Raw genomic sequence first — 23,953 nt, forward strand, 5'->3', positions numbered from 1 at the left:
TGAAAATCGACAATAAATTTTGGAGGTTTTGGCCGGCCCGGCCCCACTGTGCATCGGTTTAATTGAAAAGCGAGTTCAGGAGGATTCTTAGTCGGTTGTGATTTTGTCTATTATTTCAATCGAAATGGATTTCAAGATTGTGGTAATCTCAATTTATTGACTTGTAGATTCAACCAGTCGCAACATTTTAGTCGCTCTTTGTGATTGCCTTTTGATTTGATATCAGTTCACTGTATCGTCCTTCGAACAGTGGTCCCAAACCAAAAAAGACGGTCAAAAGTAATTACTGGCTTTCGATGATGTTTTCGTGTTTAGTTGTCTTCAGCAAAAATTGGCGAAACCTGATAAAGCATCTGAATCGGTTAGCACCTTAGTTTTTCATAAAGGACCTTTGTTTGTTTATTCAAGAATATTTTTTTGTGCAACCTTATAGAACAGTTGATTTGGAGCAACTTTGCTGAAGACATTATTAGTAGGGTACCCTAAATTCAATTCAATGAAAACTTTTTTATCTATAACTTAGGTTTATTCTAGAAAGTTTCAGACACCGAGTACATAATTTTCATGAACATACCAACTAATTTAGATGTCAATTTGGAGCTATAAGCTATGCACAGTAGTTCCAAACCCTAAAAAGACGGTTTAAAATAAGATTCTCGCAATAAGGTCACTTCTGCAAAGTTTCTTGCAGCTTGGTTATACATCAACATTGATTAGCACTTTAATTTTCCTTAAGGGAGTCCTCCTACGTTTCAAAAGCTTTTTTTTATTAACCAAAAGGAAAAAAAAGTCTTCTACCTTGTATAACGGCTAATTTGGAGTTACTTTGCTGAAAACTTTCTGTTAAATTTATATTTATGCGGGTAGCATATTATTGATATGTGGGTAGAGGTACTTTAAAATTAGTGTTTTTACATCTTCTCCATACAATGAGTTTTTATCACTTAGGTACAGAGCTCAAAAAAATTGACATCCCTGCGTGAAATTGAAAGAAAACGAAATTCAATTCATGCCCGGCGCGATGAATGAAATGTTTGGTTCGTTTCCCTCGTCATTCGTTCTCCCGACACAGCGCATTCAGGTTCGGATATGTTCGGTTTCAGAAGCAAACTAAATTTTGTTTCTATGTTTCTATGCTAGCTCTGAGGGGGATTATTGAGCTAAAGTGCACCAGATATAGACTACGCAGTTCACTTATTGTCGAAAATGCAGAAGATGCCAACTTCTGCGTTCAAACTGTCCACACGATAACAAATGAATGCTTTGGTTGATGAAGGAATTTATGTTTCCTCTGCACTCAAGCATTCGATTCTGCATGAAATTTTAGTCAAATGGAAAGTTAATGAATGAGAGAGGCGGTGAAACTGAATGTTGGTTTCGATAAATACAAGCAGAAATAGGTAACTGATTTTGAATTTTCGCAGCACTGCTTAGGTATAATCAAAAAATTTCAGTTATTAGCAAATTAAATCATTTTACTGAACATATTACATTTTGATGGCAAGTTTTGGAAATAAACGAATTTTTATACGGAATATTGACAGTACTATTATACAAAGAAGATCAAAAGCCCGAAGGTTATTTTTTACCTACGTGTACAATTTTTGCCTTTCTCATATAAAGAAAGGATATGCAATCACTCCAAAAATCGATTTTACAACCGACGTTCGGAGGGCCGAGTGTCATATCCCAATCAATTCAGTTCGTGGAGATCGCAAAATGTCTGTGTGTATGTATGTGTGTGTCAAATAATGTCAATTTTCTCAGAGATGGCTGAACCGATTTGCACAAATTCAAATGAGCAGTATAATGCTTCCATAAGACACTATTGAATTTTTAGTTGATCGAACTTCCGGTTCCAGAGTTACGGGTTGAGGAGTGTGGTCACACAGCAAATTCCTGTATGAACGTATATTCAAATACGTTCAGCATTACTTGGATTTGCGGGTCTGGACCACTAATGCCCCCTGGGAACTCGCCAAGTTCCCGAGCTAATGTCACACCTATTTTCCAGAAAACTCCTAACCGATTTTTACAAACTTGATTTCAAATGAAAGAGATAATACTCCCATTGACTGCTATTGAATTTCATTCAGTTCTTACTTTTAGTTCTGGAGTTACAGGTTGGTTACTGCGGTCACATAGGAATTTCTCATATAAACCTGTACAATCGTAATACCTCATAGGTTTAAAATCTATTGAAATGAACTTCAAATTACTTCGATTCGTAGGCCTAGATCACTGATGGCGAATCAAAAATTATTGGAATGAATTGTCCACTATCGATATTTCCGGAAGTCTCGGGTTCCAGGCAAATTCCAGATCTAAATGAATCACTATGAAGTTAACACGAAGACAACATTGAACTCACACTGATTAAGCTATATAAATATTATATTTTTGTTTGTTTCAAGGCGTCATAAGATGCCTTCCGAAGTATCGATCCTTTCGAAGAAATAGTACTGCACAATGGCAGAGACTATGTTCCGAGCTCTCGGGCTCGTAGTTACAGAATCGACAAATGACATCTTGACTTTTGCCTTTTTTTCAGATGATACTTAGCAGGACAATGTCCCGTAAATAAACCTGTGATTGTACGTAAATCTTTTCGTTTTAGATCCATTAGTTTTTTGGCTCTCGTTGTATCCAGATGTATGAATTTGTAGGCTTGTCACGCGCCACCTACGTTACGCCAGTCGTTTAATAGTTGGTCTCTTGCCGAAGCCGAAATCTGTGTTCCATCGATTCCACGAAACCTTTATCGCCGTGACGCCAAAACTGCAAACCTCATGGACTAAATTGTATCAGTCTAATCAAGCGATTGAAACCGTTGCACTGATATCACACATGCAGTAACAATAATTTATCTGCATTCTACGTGTCGGGTAAAACCGGATAGATAAGTGCCGGAGCAACCGTGCAATGCGTAATGTACTTTTGAATGCTAATAATTATTCGAATTATGATAAAATAAACCTTGTATTTTATGTTTATGTTGATATAGGTATACGTTTAAATATTTCATATGACTCGAAATAACCGTGAAGTCCTTAATTTTGGATACGAAAAAGTCAAAGTCAAAAGCGAAAACGAAACAGAAAAATCTTCATTCAAATTAGGTATCATGCACAAAATGAATTATTTTAAATTTCTTCTTTCGGGAAAAAGTGAGCATAGCACAGAAAGAATTTAAATAATTCCAAATATCAATCTGGTTCGTTAATTCCCACCAAGCTTCTATATGAAAAGTATGCAATAAACCAATTAAGATCAACGGACCATATGAGCTGTCATTTTGTTCATCCCAAAGTCGCCAGTTATGAAGGTTCAGTGTTGAAATTATTGTTAAACAATAAACTACGTTGCGTGCAGACTTAGGTAATTTAAATTCTTTTAATTTAGTCAAATATTTGAACCAGTCTAATATCTAATTTGAATATCGCTCGACGACATTATTGTTATGCGTATGGTCAAACCAATTTTTTCCAGCTCAATCAGGAACATGAAAAATAGAAAAAAGGGGACACACCAAACAGACAACAAAACTATAAAACATTGAAGCTACATGGAATCTGTTTCCGTGGTGTGTTACTTTGTGTCCGTATGAGGTACTTTGTTAAATGCTTCCAATGAGCGATCCAATGGAAAGAAAAACAGCTTTTTAAGCACAAAACGCTTTCGAACTTTTAATGCGAAGCTTTTTACTTGTTTTTTACTGTAAAAAAAAATCCCACTGTCCCGAAATGGGTACAGGACCGAAGGATACAAGTTTCTCAATTGCCTAGTTGCGCTCTCACCGGAAGTTGGAAGCCGGGATAAGCGCGCCATTCACCCATTCAACACTCTTTTTTCCTATTTCGCTTGCTTTCAGTATACTCTTACCGATTTCAAGATAGCATAAGAATGAATGAAAAGTTCCATGGGACGGAAAATTCCCTCCCGAAAGCCGTGGATGGATGGTTGGGATGAATGAAAAATAATTTAAGTGCTTCGGTGGCGCGATGCAGTAGAAAAACCGTCAGCCTTCCTGTTCGGAATTGGATCGGGTGGATGTGCTGCTGCCTGTGGATGAATGTCCCTATGATACGCTGTAACCTACACGTACAGCAGATGCCAATGAGCGGAATCTGTGCGGTAAAGGTTGGCTCGACCGGCTGGCTCGACTGGCTGGCTCGACTGGAGGATGGATGGAAAATGTATGCAATCTGGTCCCTTTTCGAGTAAGGTGTGGTGAAATTAATGCAGCCACTTAGCATATAGACTATACACTTGAAGAATCAGGGACAAACCGGTGATAGGGGGCGGTTGTAATGGGAGGCAACCAAGTTGAAATTGGAATATGTTCCGAAGTGAGCGAAGAGCTTCGATCAAGTATCCCCCGAGTGCTACAACCCTTCAAAATGTTTGCAGCTATTATGATGACGCCGGCTCTGCAGCGCTGATAATGCCAATCGTCTAGCAGAGGTGGCAAAATGAGGACACGTACAGCATCAGGTAGCTCTGGATGCATACTCTCGCGTATAATAGTGCTTCTGCTGCCGTCGTACATATATATGACGGAGGTGACATAAATTAAATTTTTCAAGTGGGATTAATTAAATGTTGCATAGCCTAGTCTGGTTCTGGTGTGTGCATTTTTTTTTACTTTTTCATGCAAACGATGCATTCCACATATTATTGTTCAATTTTCATTAATAAAACATAAATATCCGCCTAAAAGGGGGTGATTCGATAAGTTCGTTCCAGTAAACGCTAAATAGCCGCAGCAATCCGCCGAGGAATGTTTACTCGGGTGAAAAATGACACTGGTAATTATCGGTAAAAAAGTGAAATAAACTAAATGTGGTGAGCTCGGATTCAACGATACAGTTCGCATGGGAGCTATGTTTGCATTTGAATTTGCGTGTTTATTATATTTGTGGGCATTTATTTAAGGCACAATATTTATTCTCCCACGGTGGTATAGTTTTGGTATATCTGATAGTTAATCGCCACTAATTTGCGACGCATATTATAATGGTGTAATGTTTAGATATGAAACATTTATCACGATATCGATTTTAGAAGTATTTTCACACTGTTGTGCTCCTATTGGTTATTATTCTAATTGATTTGTTCAATTTGAAAAGGTTGTTACTGAAACATATCAGAAACGAATGTCATATTCCTAACTTAAATATAAAAAATGCATTGTGAATGAAAAACATTTAATCATATTATTTTGAGGCTAAATAACCGTAATTAACTACATTGATGTCAAATAGAACAGTAAACAGGATTTTGTTTCTAGAGGGGTTCAAAAATTAATGCATAAATGTATTAATTCTGATCACTTGAGAAAATCACTAAAAAAGGAATGGAATTTTGAAAAGTTCTTAGTGAAAACAATTCTAAAACCAAGACAATAGAAACTAAAGATTCCAAAACGATGATACCGGTTACAAGCTATAGTATATCGTCGAATAATTGATTTTGGTTTTTATTATTTATTTACAAACTCATATTACTTTAGTTACAACAACAGATATTCAAGAGTTCAAAGTATTTAAGTAACTTCAAACCCCGATGGTGCTAAAAACGCACTTTACAACAGATGCCAAATTGGAACCAAATACTTGCTTATCAAATCGTATTCCACCGTGATGGAGGACAAAAGTCTCGCAGGCATCACAAGGAATATGTCAGTACTGATTTCTCTCTAAATCCAGAATTAGTCTATTTACTATAAACTATCTTAATACCATTGGGACTTGATAAGATTTCCTACATCAAGCAATTCATATTTGAGAGTAAATGAAGCTTCTAGGTTTCCCAGCATAATTGACAACAAAATACTTTATTTCGGAATTAATGAACCTGTGGATAATGCAAAATATTAAACTGGATGATTTAACCGCACTAAAGGAAACTACTCAGAGCTTGGTTTGATTTGGATATGTAGGTTTATTTATAGAATATAGAATTTATTTTTAAGAAATTAGTTTGAAGAAGTGAAATTTTAAACTTTCGATCTTGTATATGCATTACCCGGCCTTAACGAATGTATAATAGACTAGTTCAATTTTTGACTTCTAGCTCCACCAGGCTCTACTGATTCCTTTTTATGGCCCTTAGTAATCGTGCAAATTTTGGTATAGATCGCTTGTGTCTACGGACCCTCCAAAACAACATTGTAAAACGTTACAAAAATATGGAAAAAGATTTATGAACCGGAATAACAAATTTTCGTGCTTAACGGGAGACGGTAATATTGAGTATTGGTTGCATACATAACCTACCTATCAGACTCCGTCAGACAAAGGTTTTTATATTGTATGGAAAGCAAAACGTTAGTACTTTCAATTGTAATCAAAGCCATCTGCGAATTTTTGCGATTAAGGAAGTTGCTTAAGCTGTAAGTTGACCAAAAAATATTCGAAAATTGGCAATAACTTTTTTGTTTCAAGAGCTACAGATTCATCGTCTTTACCAAAAATTTATATTTTATCGCCCTGAACAACTTTGTAGAGAACCATTTTAATATAAAAAATAATCGTAAGAAGTTATGTTAGAAAAACTGTTTTAAGGGATCTATCGCAAGTAACCCTCCATATCTCGCTACCCTTGCTATATAGCGCGTTAGTTAGCAAAGTTATTCACAACAACATTTTCTAGAACTTTGCTAAAGACAGTAAGCTTCTAGCTGAAGTATTTGGGGAAATAAATTTTCTATCTTACTTTTAGGTGAATTAATCACTTAACTCACTACATCAAAAGATGCGTTTATTTATATCCAGAAACTTATTTCAAAAAGTCTAATCTTCAAATCCAACGGTTCAGGAGTTATTGAATTTTGATCATTAAAACGGCGTTTTGAAACACTGTGCCATGGTTCTCCTATTTTCAAATTCGTCATTTTTTCTGTATTTCGATTTTCTTTTGATTAATCCACTTCTTATATTTTTTTCATTTTTTTAACGTTTTTTACATTTCTTACATCTTTATTCTAACTATCTCTATTTTGTTCTCTTTTGCATGATCTTTTTATTTAGACTTATGTTATTTCTATGTTTTTGGAAATTCTGCAATTTTTGATATGAGTTTTACTAATACTATAACAATATATACATGAAGTACTCACCGAAACGCATGAATCAGTTTTTTCTCAAAACAGAAAAAAGTCAGCTAGAATAAGCTGCAAATGACACATCGTATTTTCAGAATCTTTTTTTACCCACCAAGCAAAATGTGTTTTATTTTCGTATTTCCACAATTCAAGACGAAACCAAATATGACTTAACCCTTAAAACACCGGGACAACTTTGTTGCATATTTTTAGTTATATTTTTTGATACAGTGAATCAATTTTCAATTTAAAGACGGTTATATTTAGGGGAATAGTTGCACTATCAAATGAATATGAAGAAATGGGGGTATAAGTAGCCAATCCGAAGAGAAACCCAATTCTGATTTTGATGTTTAGGAATAAAAACTGGTGAAAGCTTTTCTCTTGAAATCATATAGATATGCTTCTATTGCTTCGACAAACATTGGTGCTTACCTTGCCGGATGGTAGGTTACCGCAAACTCCGGATCCGGAGGACCAGTCAGATTTGGAGGTCATTTCCATCATGTTACACATCAAATCACATTTCCTCGTAGAAATAAGACTGATGGAAGAGCAAAGATGCAACTTTGGACATATCTAGCCATTTCAACATCGGTCCCGGAATTCCCATCATGCGACATATCAAATCACTTTCTTGGCGAGATAAGACTGATGGAAGAGCAAAGAGGCCATTTTGTACTCACATGGCTATTTTAACAACGGTCCCGGAACTCCTGTGTCCGGTTCCGGAGGACCAATTCCGATTTAGAAGTCATTTCCATCATGCGATACATCAAATCACATTTCCTCGACGAAATAAGGCTGATGGAAGAGCAAGGATGCCATTTCAACATTAGTTCCGGTGTCCGGTTCCGGAGGCTCAGTTCAGATTCCCATCACTTTGGACACATTTGGCCATTTCAACATCGGTCCCGGAATTCTGGGGTCCGGTTCCGGAAGACCAGTTCAGATTTAGAGACCATTCCCATCATGCGACATATCAAATACCACTTTCATGACGAGATAGGACTACTGGAAGAGCAAATTTGCAATATTGGACACACTCGGCTATTTCAATATCAGTTTCGGAGCCCCGATTTCCAGTTCAGTCTCTTCCGTTAGTCTTATTCCGTCCGTTAGTCTTATTTCGTCAAAAAAGTGCCGCATGATGGAAATGACTTCTAAATCAGAATTAGTCCTCCGGAACCGGACACCGGAGTTCCACGACCGTTGATGAAATAGCCATGTGTGTCCAAAATGACATTTTCGGTCTTCCATCAGTCTTATTTCGTCGAGAAAATGTGATTTGATGTGTAGTCTGATGGAAATGACCTTTTAATTTGGAAACGGACACCAGCGTTTCCGGTAACCTAACATCCGGCAAGATGAGCGCCAATGTCTGTTAAAGCAATTGAAGCATTCATGTATGATTTCAAGAGAAAAAATATAAGTTTTCATCAGTTTTACATTTCTTATAAAAGAAATGTATAGAATTCGCTCAAACTTTCAAGATTTTTTCCGAGGCCCGGAGGGCCGAGTCTTATATACCAATCGACTCAGCTCGACGATTTGGGACAATGTCTGTGTGTGTGTGTGTGTGTCTGTGTGTGTGTGTGTGTGTATGTAACGGACAAATTCTCATTCGTGTTTCTCAGCAATGGCTGAACCGATCTTATCCAAACCAATTTTAAATGAAAGAACTAAAAAACAGTATGAACGCTATTAATTTGTTTTTGATTCTGATGTTTAGTTTCCAAGATATGAATGTTTGAATGTGTAAAAATGGCGTTTTTTGCAGTTTCTTGGAATTATTTGCCGAAGTTGACAATATAGATTAACAATTTATATTTTTTTAGATAGCTTTTACAAATACCTTTCGAACAAGCTATAGATTGTTGAAATCGGACTATTATCAAAAGAGATATTTAACATTAAATGCGGACGAAAGATTTTTATCATTTCCCATTGCCAGAAATATGACCAAAAACATGTAATCTATTTTTAACGCCAAAACGGCTTATTTTAGGTCAATAGTATCTTCGGAGAATTTAATGGAGGCAATATGCCCTTTCTTTTGGTATTGTGCTTTTGCTAATTAATCCCCCTATGAGTGAGATATTTTCACAAATTTTCTTGGAAGTGATTATATCGAAATGATGTCTTCAGCAAATTTGTAGCTCTTACTTTTGCGAATAACTTTACTGAAGACTTCAAATATCTATTTTGAATACTTTAAAAGTTATGGCTTGTTGTTTGTGGATTACTCTTTGTCGCCTATTTATTGTTCAATATAGTAATAATCCATTGAAATAAGCCAAACATTATTTCGATAAAACGAATTTTGTATTTCATTTTTCTATCTACAACCGCTAGAAATAATCACCGAACACTTCCAAGTTGTCTGGAAGGAACTTGATAACTTATCAGTGCAAAAATGTTCATTTGTGCGAACCTTCTGACTGCAATTTTTCTAACTCATGACCATCGGATCGATCTGAAACATATCGGAAAATGAAAAGCGAAATAAATAACTCCAAGCAATGGCGTTGCCAAGAGAAGGTTTTGGGGTTTAACACCATACAACGCCCCCCCCCCCCTTACCACACCCAAAAAAAAAATGGATTGAAGTTGAAAATTTATTGATGCAGACTGATTTAATTCAATATTACAATAACAATTATCTGATCCGTACATTGATATCCTGTTGTTGTAAACATCATGAGGACTTTTGATAAATTGTCGGAATGGGGTCCTGATATGTAACTGATCTATTGGTCTTGATTTCACAGTTGTCTAATTGCATCAATATCAAAATCCTGCCTGAAAACATTCCAATAGAAAATTCCAGAGTTCTGTAATCAATCATAATCCTCAGATTTCTTTTCAAATTGAGCTCGTTTTTGTAGAGATGTACTGTAATAAGGGTCTTTATTTAATAGGAAGCGAAGTTAAAATTGATTTAATGTCTATGAAACATAGAACAGTTCACAAAAAAATGCATAACTTTCAACATTTGCTAAAACGTTTTTGCCTTTCTCATTCACTCTAAAATTCGTCAATCTAATCCCGACCGGGAGGGCCGAGTGTCATATGCCAATCGACTCAGTTCGTCGAGATCGGAAAATGTCTGTGTGTGTATATATGTATGTGTGTATGTGGAAAAAAATGTGACCTCTGTTAATCAGAGATGGCTGGATCGATTTGCACAAAGTTTGTCTCAAATGAAAGGTACAACCTTCCCATCGGCTGCAATTGATTTTTTTATTGATTGGACTTCCGGTTCCGGAGTTACGAGTTGAAGAGTGCAATCACACAGCAAATTCCCATATAAACTGAAATGAAAAATTTTCAAAATCAAATTTGTATTTTTGATGCCAAATGACTTTATAATGCATGAAACATCGAGATTTTATGTAAACTCGAAAAAAATAATGTTTGACAAAAATTGATTTTTTTGGGACATTTTTGCCTTTCTCATATAGAAAGGTTATCCAATCACTCTAAAAATCGTCAATCATACCGGCCCGGAGGGAGTAAGCAGTAAGTGGTTGCTACTTTAAAATTAAAACTAGTTTAAAATTTCTTAAAAAGTTGAAAATTTTCGGCAGGACCCGAACCTCCCGGATCTTACTATGTGATACTGAAACATCGCTTGAAACCAGCGGCGGTCAGTATCTCAAGATCGTGGCTGTCGATCCATTGTACGTATGTGCAAATCGAACTGAACATGTAATATTTAATTCCACCATTGTATTGAACATAACCAGCCATGGAATCGTAGTCTGGACAAATGAGAAAAGCACAATTGCACCACTAGATGGATTAAAACAGGTTTTCATTTTGGGAATGCGTCGAGTTGAGACGAAAACGTAATATGATTAATATCGAGGATAACACTTTCCGAATGTAGAGAGAAATTTATGAAAAATTACGATTTCCATTCGACTCTAGCAGGTTCTGATCGATTTTGATGAGCATTTGATTTTTGTTGTATGACCAATTATATGTATAGGTCAAATGTTCAAAAACAGTAATTTAAGGTCAAGATAACATCATTTTGAAACCGCCAATTTCGGAGGGTTAGTATCTTCGATGAGTTTTACAAATGTTAAACAGCGCATCATTTGATAAAATAATTTTGACGGTATATCGTCCAAGAAGTATTTATGGTGAATTTTCTCAGGTTAATATTCATGACTACAATAAAGTCTCAACAAATTCGCTAAAAACACGAACTCTGTTACTATTTTTTGAAAAATTAATTCTGCATAATTTTAAAACTTCAAAAATTACGGTTTCGGAATTATGCCGTTTGGACAGTAAGATCGATTTTCACCAAACCCCCACCAATTGTAAAATTGGTATTGTAAACAAAATGTAAGGGTGATACTTCAATGCTGATAGGTGGGACCGAAAAAGTAAACAATCGTCAAAGGGGCGATACTATCATTTTGTCAATTTCAATAGCAAACACAAATTTTAATTTAATAATTTCAAATACTTCATGAAGTTTTGGGTTTCGATCACTGAATCATGCAATCTAGGATGTAAAAAACACAATATTTCTTAAATAGGAAATAAAACCAAGTCTGGAAATATTCACTGTTGATTTTCTTTGAATGGTGTCACTGCTAGTATCGCTTTCTTCAAGAAAAAGCGTTGATATTTAGGTCTCAGTCGCGTTGAAAATTTGAGTAAAGTATAAACTTCATTCCGATTAAAAAAAAAAATTCGATTTTTTGGCTCAGTACAATATACATAACCCCTTTAGAAAAATTCAGTTTTCCCACCACAATGCATTGATTGAGGAATTTAGATATTTTATTAACAGAGCATTAGCAATAATTCGTTTGTATGTCTATTTTATGGGCCACTTTTTCGCTTTCCCATTGATTTGGTTTGAGATTTCTAGCACTGATGCTGTCATATGCTGATTTGAACGATTCTCTGAGTCCTGTCACTATCCCATGTAGTATGTGTTATCAAAAACATCGCGAAGCATCAAGTTCTAAATGTTCTCAAACGATATAATATCCGAAGAGAGTGATAAGAGTTATAAGAAATGTCTCATCACACTGTTAGGTGGATTAAAAGCGTTTTTATTCCTACACATCAAAATCAGAATTGGATTTCTATAGAAAATGTACGAGGTGTACAGTACATTTCCGGCAATCTCTTCGGATTGACCACTTGTACCCCTATTTCTTCATATACATTTGATAGTGCAACTGAATATAACCGTTTCTACATTGAAAACTGATTCACTGTATCAAAAGATGTAACCTAAAATATGCAACAAAGTCGTACCAGTGTTTTAAGAGTTGGGGGGGGGGGGGGGGGTGGGGGTGCGTTTGGTGTAAAGTGCTCAAACCAAGGGTTATTTTGATTTACCATTTTGAATGCAAGATAACAATGGATCTTTTTGGTAAGGGACCATTCATAAATGACGTAGCATTATATGGGGGAGTGGAGAGTTTTGTATTTTGTGATGATATGCGACGACAGGGGAGTAGGGGGTCATGTCATGCTACGTAGCTTTTTTAACGGGAAATATGGGTTGATCTGATGTCACGACAACCTTACCCGTTTCATCTAACATAGTTTTTATTTTTTTTATTTTTACGGGGACAAGAGGGGAGGTTACCGTCAGGCTACTTAAATACCAGAGGGGGGGTATTTAGAGGTTTGTGACGAAATTGTACGATGAAAGAGGAGAGTGTTAAAAAAGATGGGTGGGTAATGTCTGCGACATAACCGGAGAGATGTAGAATACATAAGAAACACGTTCTTCAAATATGTTGATACTCATTGGAATTTTCGGACAAAAGGTGATTTGGGCGAGGAATATTTCAAATTATTCTTTACAAAAATGATGGTGGTCCTGAAAAGGACCGGTTTTGTTGGCGTTGTTGGCCTTGGTAAGGGAGATGGCTAACGATGAAATTAATTGTTAGCATGAGGAAGTCGCGTAGTACTGGCCAATGAAAGAACAGATAATAATTGATTCCTGAAAATCAATTTTTCTTTATTCATGTAAATTATACATACTTACAAATCTAATAGAAGATTTCTGGTCATATTTCTGAATCATTAGTGCGAACATTGTGTAATTTGGTTAAGTACAATGAAAGTTACAAACTTTCCAAACTCGACCTTCTGTTCCTTCAGAAATATTGAAATGGGGTGTCTATATTAAACCGTTAGTCGTGGTCACAATAAAAAAAAGATGGGTGGGTAATGTCTGTCACATAACCGGAGCGTCGTGATTTCAATTCGAGACGTTAATTTAAATCTAATAATATTCAACAGAATCACGTTTGAATGGGAAATTTTCAAATAATTCTCTATGGTAATAATGGTGGTTCTGAAAAGAACCTTTGGTATCGGCGTTGGTGTTGATGGTGATGCGCTGGATCGTTGGATATATTTGGCATGATAGTTACGTGCCTGGCGAACTGTTTTGTAGCCTCGAACAAACCGACCAAGTAGGCATCACTGGCTTCATTACGGCTGAGCTTTGTAAGCGTAGCTCGACTTTGAAGTAATACACAACCTTACGAACCAGACGCTGGAGTGTTAGCCAACGGATTAGTTGCTCCGTTGCCCTTTATTTGGGGCGAAATACTGGCATGGCGACAGTTCCTGATCGGTAGTTGGTTGCGATGGGCCACCAGTACCTGGGGTACTTTTGCGGACCGTCATCATACCCAACTGCTTTCCTCCGGTGGACTGGCTGCTTGCTAGTGCTTGAACGAATACGAATGATGAGAAAAACATTCATATATGAACACACGAGAAAGCACTACTATCGCTCTCTCGCTCGTTTTCGTGCCATTCCTGTGCCTTTCCTTTCTGTTCGGCTACCAATACTAGCATAACCAAAACGAATATTCTGTCTTTCCATCGCCTTCAATCTAGTGGCCAGTGCTAGCAAACTTGCATGTTCAGTTTTTCAATAACAACATTCCAACAATATTTTCAAAGAATGTTGCAGATTTGAAAAGAAGGAAGGAAAAGATTTTCACAAATTCAAATTATTTTGTGTTATTTGTTAGCGCTGATAAAGGATATTTAGTTTGCTACTAGCAAGGAGCTGCACAAACAAATCGATTTATGCAGTTAATCAACGGAAGCTGCCAAATAGTTCAATAAAATAATTCAAATTGTAATAGCGACATGCAATTGTGGCAACACTGGCCTTGGCATGGTGGGAGAATACGCACATTCGTGCACGAAAACGAGCGAGAGAGGATAATTTAAATTCTCTTTCCTTCCACACATCGTATTTCTTATATAGCTTTCTGAAAATTATTTGTTATACACCATAAAATGTAAATTTCAGTTTAACTCTTATTAGAACACAATTAATTGGTCCTGTAAAGAACCGTTTATTGTTTTATTGCGGGAGCATAATTCAGACGCACTCCCCGCGGACACGGTGAGCCAGTTTAACTCTTATTAGAACACAGATTAGTTTCTCTGTTGCCCTTTAGTTGGGGCGAAATTCTTGCAGGGCGACAGTTCCTGATCGGGTTGCGATGAGTCACCAGTAGCTGGGGCACTTTTTCCGACCGTCGTCATCGCCACCTGCTTTCCTTCGGTGGACTGGCTGCTTGCTAGTGCTTGAACTTGAACGAACACGAATGATGAGAAAAACCGACCGACAGATATTTTTATAATCGCGCTAATATGCACTACTATCGCTTTCTCGCTCGTTCTCGTGCCGTGCATGAGCCTTTCCTTTCCGTCCGGCTTCTAATGGCCTAACCAAAGGAATATGCCGTTTTTCCCCCACCAACTGCTCTCGTCAAGCAACCCAATGCGAATAATCATAGGAACAAACATGTAGTGGACCTATATATAAACTTTTCATTATTTTATTGTTCGGTTGGTCTACCAAAGTGACGGCTCTGTGCGGGATGGGCTGAAAATTTTCACTTTTCCGAGTCGTTTTTGAAAGATTTTTCAAAACACATTTTTTTGTTATTAGTGCATGTTATACATACTTCAAATTTTAATACAGCATAGAGGAACATATTTTCAACAAATTGGCATAAAAATCAAATCATTCTGTTAAGTATAATAAAAGTTAACGTTCAAAATCTGACGCGGCGCCGCAGCCGATATTTTGAAACGGGACCCCTATATTGAAAGCTTAAATGTATTCTACATTAAAATCACTCAAAAATGCTACGTCATTTATGTATGATGTTCAGATTTATTTATACATTCATTGTGTACGAAAACATATAATTTCAGTCACGCAGAGCCACACTACAAGCGTTCCAAGAGTATACGACCAACCAGTTCCACGTTGAGGAGCGCCGCGGCGAACACTATAACTCTCGATAAAATTGTCTGATACGGGAAATTCAATAAGTTTTGTAGAGCTTATACTTGTAATTAGTCGATACACCACAATCAATAGAAAAAAGTGCGAGTTTCAGAGAATGTCTTCGTAAAAACCGAAAAATCTCATATTTTACTGTAAAATTCGCTCACTATTCTTCAAAATAATAAGGAGAATTTTTTTATTCAGTTTTCTGTGGTTCATCGACAGGATACACATAATGTGCATTCTCATAAAATAATCAAGTCGATTTGTTGATTAGTTTTTGAATTGTAGTGTTCGCCAATTTGAAAAACGCGGTTTCGAGAAAAAAAAACGCTATTAAAGGGTGTCCCACATCAAATTGCATCACGGAAAAAAACGCTGTAGAAATGACCCATTGGGTATTTTCTCTTGAAAATTTGGGTAGAGGTAGTTTATAATACATAGTTTACACTATATTTTTACCGCTGTCAGTTTTTCGAAAATTGTTGCCGATAAACAAAAGAAGTTCAGCGTGGCCACAGAGATTGCGGGAGACTATTCTAGAGGGGCAATACTAAAAATCAGGCGGTTAAAAAGACGTCTACACTACAATGTCCCGAACAAACCCGTATTTCGATAAACTAAACTATAGGTTTGAATATTTTCCATTGCCATTAACTATTTGAGTGTATGTAGTCATGCATAAATGTCGAAAGAAATCTATCCGAGGCACGTGAAAATTGCTAAAGTGTGATTAACAGCCTAAAGTGTATTCTTCTTTACTTCGGATATGGCTCTAACATTACTCATTGTTTTTAATACAAGAATTATCAGAGAGTTATAGCATTTAACAAGAGTATTGATGAATATTCTAAGTTAGTCAATAATAACAATGAATACCAGTTGATGAAATATTAGAGATACCGCAAGCACCTCTAATATTTCATCACCTTTTGATATTGACGAATAGCATTTTCGTACCATGGCACAAGTTTAAAGTAACAATCCTCACATCTCTGATTTGTATCTATTTGGAACGCATTACCGGTACATAAGAAAATCAATCATATTTTCAATTACATAATTCTTCTTTAGCGAACTCCTACATCGTTGCTTACTGATACCCTAAATGTTGATTATAGCGGGCCATTGATTTAACCTTTATCAAAAAGGACGAATAATAATAATAAAACCATTCGTTATCATTCATTTACCCTATGAACGATATGATTTTTCTCATTTTCTATGGTATTACATCGTCGAGTGAGATTCAGTCTCACTTCACAACCTAACCTCAACCAAGCATTTTGCTAGCTAAACCTGAACCCAGCACTTCCAACCACCTTAATAAACCGATGTGAACACTCTGGACCATCACCGTCAGTATATAACCAACTCATGTGACTAAGCATTCGACGAGCGAAATGATCCGTGTACGGCTCCGTCTGACTCTCACCCACTGATGAAGGTTATCCGCTACTGGCACGGTTAGTCGGTGATGAATCTTGAGCAAACATAAAACATAAAGTCTTTTCAAGAGGCCCACTGAGCTGAGTAGTAGACCGGAGATGTGATGTGAAGCAAGCTGTTAGAGTACTGGTGAAATTTGGTGCTTTCTAGAGATTATCACGTCAGCTGACATGGGAATTATTTTCATCTGCCAAGGATAAAAATAATCCCCAAATTGACCGTCGGGGGGTCATTCAGTATTTCATCGGGCTGAACTATGCAAGCACTTGAGTTGTTGTTTGATGGAGTGTTTTTTTATTTTCTCGAAATTGGTTCGGATTTCTATAGACATTCATCCTAGATGCTTTACTTGAGAAGTTTAATAGATAGGAGATTTTGATGTTAAAGTTTCAAGAAAATAATCGTAACAAAAATTCGTTCATCGGAAAAAATAATATTTTTGTCATTCGAATGCGTCGATTTTCTTGAAATTCAGAACAACGACAATAATACACGTAAATTTGCCCCTAGTAATTCTTATTTGTCGAAAAGAATAACAAAAGCTCAACCCTGCTCTAATTAAACCTTTCATCAGCGGCATTAATCTCCAGTCTAAAAATGCATCAAACAAAGCTCGAAGCTGAATAAAAAGCACCGACTGGAGCAGCATTTGCGCTCAACCAGTAACAACTAATACCACTAATGAGCTTTCATGCTTCCTTGCAGCTGTGCTTACCCGTTGTTTCGATTCTTCTCTCTCGACTCTGTTTGATGCTGCCAAATGGAGTCACACGGTGGATTATGCGCCAGATGTGGCATAATAGTACTCGTTACAGATTAGCAATGAATTAAACCTTCAATCTGATTAATTATTTCCTCTCTCTCTTTTCTGCTCGTTTCCCCTTACAGGCAATGTTTGTGGCGGACCCTGCTGTGATAGCCAAGTGGAAAGTCAGCTTGAAGCGAAAGCGACGAAAAACTTCGAAAGACTAGTCAAACACCACACCCGCAGCCAGCGGGGCCACTGGGAGCAGACAGTGGATCTCTACCGAGGTGAGTCGAGGCGATTGCCGTATGGGAACTTTTTACCATGGCGTTGTTCGAGAGGAAAACTGTGCGAAATAAGGAACATTAGGGTTGGGATTGAATTTTGCTTAAATGTTCATCGCTGCCAATGCGAGAAAGTCGTTTTTATTCTTCTGTATATATTCCGCGGTGTTAAGTAGTAAATGCGCTCCAGTTGATTATTTTCCACTCGTCAGAGTCGCGTGTTGTTTACGCTGATAAGGTTATGCCGATTGAAGTGCTCAACAATTACTGATCTTTTAGAGAAAATGCGGGAGTGCCTATCACTCTCCGTCAATCAATAGCTCTCAATTATTGATAAATTTATTTTCGTTGCAAAATCGATGGTCGTAAATTCATAATTATAGATTTCCTGTTTTCGAATGATAAAAATACTAGGAGGTGCTCGATTGCTAGAATGCTACGATGCTCATATCTATCGCCGTACTCACAACCACCTCCCCTAAAGTGTCACATTGTACTGCATATATCTCACTATGCAAATTTTGTTTAGTTTCCTTTTTATTGCATATTGCATTTCTACACTTCCCCTAGCATGCTATCAAGTGAGCTCCGAGCGACTCATGGGAAAACATAGGGTCCAAAGTTCGTTAGTTGAAATGTCCCTCTTTTAGCCTAGACCCGGTTCATGGCAGCACAGCATCGAGCAACAATAAAAGTACATTCTCAACTCCATTATGTATGCGGTGAAAAGTGAAAAAAGTACACATCCGTGTCGAAATGGAGAAGATCCAATTCCACAGTACAGCAGAATCGTTCAATCCCTTCCTGGGTTCCAATAATGGAAAAGATGACATGACAGCAGTTCAAACCATGACTTTTGCTGGTGCTCGAAGCAAAGTTTGTGCGGAAACGTTAAAAACTTGACAGGTAGGGAATTGAGATTTGTTGATCGGAAAAGGGGGACAGAATGGCTACAGGGAAAAAAATCGTGAGCCAAGGATTTAGTCATGTACGATTTCTGCTAATACAAGATTCAGTCTTTGAGTTGGCAATCTTACTAATTCCCCGTACAGCGGCCTTTTGTGTTGCCTTCTGTGGCGTAATCTTTAGCATGTATCGGACTTTCCGAACATAACAGGATTATAATTAAACAAAGTAAATCGTGGATACCGAATTTTGAATTAGTTTTACAATTATTCATTTGGATCGCAGTCCGTATCAACATAATTGCTAATTCTTCCGCATCGTGATTCATCCATTACTGGCACACCATAAACAGCAGGCATTTGTTCTTGATTAATAAAAAATAGGTCACACGGTACTGATGAAATATACGACATAATCCACAAGCAATACTGAGTACTGGCAACTATCGATCGAATGCAAATAAGCCAAGATAGTTTAATTTTTATTTACTCGCCTTCATTATAATCATCAGAATCAGCCACTCTGGTCTGGTCGAAGCGACTGTGAATACTGTTTATAGCATTCAAACACGAACATTATGCGCGCATAATTATCACATTAATTGTATGTACTATAATTGCAAAACATTAATCATCACATGTTAAGCTTTTGATCCCATAGACATTACACTAACCTACTGTCTGTACCATCAGGTCTTCTCTCTCGTGTATATTGGAAAACTGCAAGGTTGTAGAAAAGAAAAGGTGGGAACATTTATCATTTCTGAGGGCTGCTCACATGATCAACAAAACGAACTGCAAATTGCGAATATTTACAAACAATCAGAATGTTTACTTCTGTTCGATAATTAAAGAGTAATCGCACTCACTTATAGAAAAATGTGCCCACCTTCTATACTACACCGTGCACTTGCCTTGCTTTGATTACCCCTTTGCGATAATAATTGTCTTCTGTGGTAGGTATCACCACATATGGAGCCCCTCATTACAGATATACTGTACGCAATCATGTGAAGCTCCTCCCACAGAAAACCACTAAGCTGGAAATAAACTATACCTGACTCTATAGCCACCAAATAATTGATCACATTAATCAGTGCTTCCAGTACATATTTGTTTAGGCTCAATCCTACCATGGAAATCTACACAAATTAGTCCTTTCGTGGGTCGACTTATCCCTCGTTTCTGTCACCTTCCTATCTCGCATCGTAACAGATTTGGAGTCAGTTAAAGGTACAGCCTAAATGAATACACCACCTCCACCCCGTGGTGTCAGCAGTTAAGTGCCTTGCCCTGCACTGTTCCGACAGTAGCACTAACAAGTGGGTATACGGGCGTTTTAAAGCGTAAATGATAGGATTATGCTGCGGATTGCTAACAACGCTTTCGACCGGCAATATAACGCGGTAAAAATATGCTGTAGATTTTCTGATGCTAGGCTCAAAAGGTGTGTTTTATGCTTGACGCTTCAGATTACTCGTCAGCTTTGCGAGATTTAAGAGTGCTGATTTGCTGCAGGTAGCAGAAGGTGGTACAATTAAAGGTCATAGGGGAAGCTCACGTGACCCGTGGGAGCCATTGAATGCTGCTATTTGATGGGTTTCGTTTTGAGGGTTGTGATTAAGCAAGTATCAAGCACTATTGATAAAACCAGGAGTAGGTTATGTCCGGAACATAACCGTGGTATTGACGTAAGACAAAAAGTTTTCTGTAAAACTTTAAAAAATCCTGACAAAAACATGCTACTCTTACTGGCCGTTCATCAAATTTAATTTTCGAATAACTAACTAGTCAACATTCCTTAACTTTCATCGGTAGAAATTTACCGAGAACTATCAACTCATATTGCCAGATGTTTATATATATTTTATGTGGAGAACTCGTTAATAAAATTGTTTTACTGAATTGATTGCTGAGCGGGATATTATTCAAATTCCCCAGAATTTTTTTACTGAGCTCGGTGAATCAAAATTATTGTGTACATTTAGCCGTTTTAAAGAGATACAAGCAGAATTTTTATAACATGATAGGCCAACGAATAGTCCCACGTCAACATCGCGATTATATCCCAGGCATTACCCACCCACCGCGATGTTGACGTAGGACTATTCCTTGGCGTATCATATTGTTAAAAGTCTGCTTGTATCTTTTTCCAACGGCTCAATTTACCTATACATTATGTTTGATTCACCGGGTTCAGTAAAATTTACCTAGGCATTTGAATAGTATCCCGTTCGGTAATCAGTTCAGTAAAACAGTTCTATTACCGAGTACTCCGCATAAAATATATATAAACGTCTGTCAATAAGAATATACTTTTTGGCGGTGAAAGTTCAGGAATGCTGACTAGTTCAGGAATGCTATCTAGTTCATCAATTCGAAAATAAAACTTGTACAAAAAATAATTGTCCTACGTCAACACCCCGATAATGTTCTGAACATTACCTACTGCTAGTTTTTTCTCGGCATCGTTTCACCTAGCAACAAAGAAAAACTGAATTCTTTTCGGTCTTCTTTGACGGCTGAATGGTATGGATGTTAGGCAACACAGCTCTTCGTTATTTCGAATGGCCAACTGCAGCTGACGGGGGATAATCCAGGTCTTTTTGTTTTGTACGGGCTGCCAAGTATTAGACCCACCAAAGGAAATACGTAACTTGCTACTGCGCATGGTGATTTTTTCGCTGTGACTAAATATTTGATTCATCGTCTACTAAATCTTATCTTTACTTAAGTTGTCGCACACTTCTCGGTGCTGGCGGTCGCTTTCTAGAACTTCCAGGATACAAAGGTGAATCAATCTTCTCTGATATTTGAATCCTCGCTGATGGTGCTAGTAGTCTATTTGGAGGTATTAGGGCATAATTTTTCCTGTTTGAAGTTGTCACTATCATCTGAATTAGCATAATCTATGCATGGTTTTCGGGAGTGAGATGTTATATCACTCATCGCAACTAGGTGGTGCCTGATCGATCGTACCTCATCATTGATTCTACCGCTGTCACCCTCGACGGCTCTGTCATATGATGTTATAGAAAAGGATTTAATTTGCCTGTTGACCGTTATCTGTACTGAGTGCCTGATATGATGAAACTGGTTTAAGATGACTTGCGTAAGCCTCAGCTCTGAAATTTGTTAGCAAATTTTATATAGACGATAAATCAGCCGCGCCACCTCAAACAAATGTTGGCTCTCAGATTTTAATAAAACTTTCTGTACATAAGAACTTTGTCACTAAAAGCCACTTCGCACAATTTGTTTTTTTTTTTTTGCAAAAATGATCTAGACTATCTTTTGAAAAGGGTCAAACTTTTTTTTACCAATGTTTTTTTCAAATAGCTAAAGTCTAAAATGACAAATCCTACAATAAAATGTTGCAGGAGTAATTTTCACAAAATTAGTCAAATTTTTGAATAAAAATGTTGAAAAAATTCTTCATTGACGCTTACACTGAAACAATTTAATTTTAAAAACTTACAGTCGATTTACAAAAAAAAATCCATCTTTGATTTGGATGAAATTTTGTTCCAAGATAGGTAATTATGTTCCGTACCTACCGTTAAAAGATCAAGTTGGAAACTTATAAGAAAAACCTATTTTAATCCACCTAGCGGTGCAATTGTGCCTTTCTCAATCATGAATCACGAGAATGTGTGCGATGTTTATATTCATTAAAAGCTTTTAAATGCATATATTACATTTTATTATTATACATCACATGACAACTATATACAGGAAAATAAATCATTATTCGAGTTGTAAAATTTTGAAAAAGAAAAAACAGCCACGGTAATATTGAACTGAAAAAAGGTGCGAAATCGGCAAAGTCCCAAAAAGTCGATTTTTATAAAAAAAAAATTTTTTCGAGATAACATAAAATCTCGACGTTTCATGCATTTTAAAGATGTTTGGCATCAAAAATACGAATTCGATTTTTGAAATTTCATGGGGTCCCCCCTTTGAAAAAAAAATTAGAGTTCCGGCTTATATGGGAATTTCATGTGTGACCGGACCGTTCAGTCTATATTTCCGGAACCATACAAGCGATCCGTGCGAAATTTTACAGACATCTGTGGGGATGATAGAGCTATCATTTGGGACTAAGTTTGTGAAAATCGGCCCAACCATTTCCGAGAAACTGATATGAGTTTGCTAGTTATGAAAGATGGCCGCTTTTCCCGGGCACTTCCGGAACCGTCTATGGTGGTCAATGTAGTCAACGAAAGTTTGTTTGGCCGTTGGTGACCTAGAATTGCAAAGTTAAGTTATTTGAGAGACATTTTAGCGAAATTTTTACCTTTTTTGCTTCCATCGGGGTATCGGTTTGAATCACAATTTGCTATGTGATCGCACGCCACAACCCGTAACTCCGGAACCGGAAGTCGGTTGGGGATAAAATTTAATAGCCATTTACGGGGACGCAACATCTTTCATTTGAGACTAAGTTTGGTTGATTCGGTCTAGCCACCTCCGAGAAACCGATGTGACTGTTAGTCTGAATTTGGATACTTCCGCCGGGGCTTCCGGAACCGATGATGGTGGCCAATGTGACCAAAGAGACTTTGAATGGCTGTTAATGACCTAGTACTACAAATCGAAGCAGTTGTGGTCACATTTTGGAAAAATTTTCACCATTATACATTCATTGCAGAATTTCTTAAAATCGACATTTTCTGCGTGATCGTACTCATCACCCTGTAATTCCGGAACCGGAAGTCGGATCTATTAGAAATTCAATAGCAGCCTATGGGAACGTTGCACCTTTCATTTGGGACTAAGTTTGTAAAAATCGGTTCATCCATCTCTGAGAAAAGTGAGTGAGATTGTGTTCGCGTACACACACACAGACGCACATACACACACACATACATACACACACACATACATACACACACACAGACATTTGCCGAACTCGACGAACTGAATCGAATGGTATATGTCACTCGGCCCTCCGGGCCTCCGTTAAAAAGTCGGTTTTCAGAGCAATTGCAATACCTTTCTATTGAGAAAGGCAAAAAAAGTTATTTGAAGAAAGCTTTTCCTTGTCCAAACTGATTTTTTTAAATGTATTTTTATCAAAAACTAAACCAACGAAAGTCAAAATCATCTCCAATTTTCCAACTCCTAGTTGCCTGGTACATGCAAAAA

General features: G+C 37.1%; 1 protein-coding gene across 1 annotated transcript in view; it reads left to right on the top strand.

Moving 5' to 3' along the window:
- Nucleotides 1–23,953, top strand: part of LOC131693571 (division abnormally delayed protein) — a 290,533-nt gene that overhangs the window by 207,925 nt on the left and 58,655 nt on the right. The window contains exon 2 of the mRNA XM_058981494.1: nt 17,760–17,903. Within this exon, the coding sequence (XP_058837477.1) occupies nt 17,760–17,903 (144 nt within the window). The remainder of the gene's footprint in view (nt 1–17,759; nt 17,904–23,953) is intronic.

Source organism: Topomyia yanbarensis, chromosome 3, assembly GCF_030247195.1.
Source record: "Topomyia yanbarensis strain Yona2022 chromosome 3, ASM3024719v1, whole genome shotgun sequence".
Lineage (NCBI taxonomy): Eukaryota > Metazoa > Arthropoda > Insecta > Diptera > Culicidae > Topomyia > Topomyia yanbarensis.